General features: G+C 41.0%; 1 protein-coding gene across 1 annotated transcript in view; it reads left to right on the forward strand.

Moving 5' to 3' along the window:
- The window catches only part of ANAPC4 (anaphase promoting complex subunit 4), a 103,042-nt gene extending 102,131 nt beyond the window's left edge, over positions 1-911 (forward strand). The window contains exon 22 of the mRNA XM_007952568.1: positions 713-911. Coding sequence (XP_007950759.1) covers positions 713-911 — 199 coding nt within the window. The remainder of the gene's footprint in view (positions 1-712) is intronic.
- The last annotated feature ends 685 nt before the right edge of the window (positions 912-1,596 follow it).

Here is a 1,596-nt window from a genome sequence, read left to right on the forward strand (position 1 = left end):
TAATTGGATCTTCAACTACCCTGCAGAAATGTATGCAGTGTGGTTTCCTATACGTAATCCTCCTGAGCTCTCTGCCTGCTGGAAAAATGATGGGGTTCCCGGAGGCAGGTGCCTCACGGGGCTGTAGTTCTTATTATGCCCAAAACAAACATGAGCCGGTATCATTCTCACTCATGTGGGGTTTTCTTAGGATACAAAAGGGTAATCATGTCTAAGCCATCCCTTGAGGCTTTGCAGGGAAAAGACACTAATCCTACATTGATATTTTTCTCATTCTCTTTTCCTTACAGAGAAGTTTTCTAAGATAATGTCTGGAATTGTAGATTTTGTGTGTGTAAACTCTTACTTTTACTTTCTTGCTGTATTAGAATCAGTCTAGTTGACTGTTTCCTCAAGGTTTATAGAAGGTGTCATTCATGGAATTTCCACAGGCCTGACTATTAAGGTCAGGGATTTTCTGGGACTATGAACCAATGTCACATATTTTTCTTTTTGTGTGATTGCCTATTTTCAAGGCCTAGTTATGCTTGTGAATAAATCAGTACAACAGATAACTGTGATGTTAGTGCAAACTCATGATGGATTTAAATGTTATCATATGGACTGTCACTTGGCTTTTTGTTACCACTTTTTCTGCTTGCTGCCAGAATACTGTTACACATGCAGGATTGTCTCAGCACTGATGATCATGCTGAACCTACTTTGATTCTAGCACCTACAGTTGTTTGGATGCACAGTTTTATGATGATGAAACTGTAACGGTGGTTCTTAAAGACACCGTAGGACGTGAAGGAAGGGACAGACTCTTGGTCCAGTTGCCACTGTCTTCTGTCTATAACAGTGAAGACTCTGCAGACTATCAGTTCACTGGGACTTACTCTACAAGGTATGGGTGCAATAAAACTGTCTGATCTAACAGTGAAACACTTAACGTGCATCACAGATTCCAGTTCTTCAGGTACGCTAGATAATGGTTATCTAGTTACTAGGTGTCTTAGTTTTCTAGTGGTGTTAATAACAAAAATGCCACAAGTGGGTGGCTTTCACAAACACATGTATTTTCTCAGTTTTAGTTTTGGAGACTAGAAGGTTGAATGCGGGGGCCAGCTCTCGGGGAAGGCTTTCTCTGTCGGCTTTGGAGGAAAGTCATAGACGCTGATCTTCTGCTCCTGGGCAGTCTGTGTTGGCTTGGCATCTGTCTTCCCCATCTCTCTTCTTTCGCTCCCATGTTTAATCTCTTTTATATCTCAAAAGAGATTGACTCAGGATACACTCAACACTAACCCTGCCTCATTAACGTAACAAACAACCCATTCACAAATGGGATTGAAACCATAGGTAAAGGTTAGGATTTACAACATATTTTGGGGGAGGCAGTTAAATCCATAAAACTAGGGTTAGCCGTAAAGCCAGTGAGCAGAACTAATGCTACTTTTTACTCAGCAAATACTGGCTTCAGCGGCTCTTCTGTCTGTTTGCTTTACTAGTAAATCAGAAGTATTTGCTGATACGAGATGAGGATGTATTTGGGGTGGGGAATGAGACTGCTTTTAGTTCCTTTTCAGAGGTACCATTCAGCCGAATTTGTAAAAATAT

The sequence above is a fragment of the Orycteropus afer genome, unplaced genomic scaffold (assembly GCF_000298275.1).
Source record: "Orycteropus afer afer isolate SDZICR_OR568_19922 unplaced genomic scaffold, OryAfe1.0 scaffold00346, whole genome shotgun sequence".
Lineage (NCBI taxonomy): Eukaryota > Metazoa > Chordata > Mammalia > Tubulidentata > Orycteropodidae > Orycteropus > Orycteropus afer.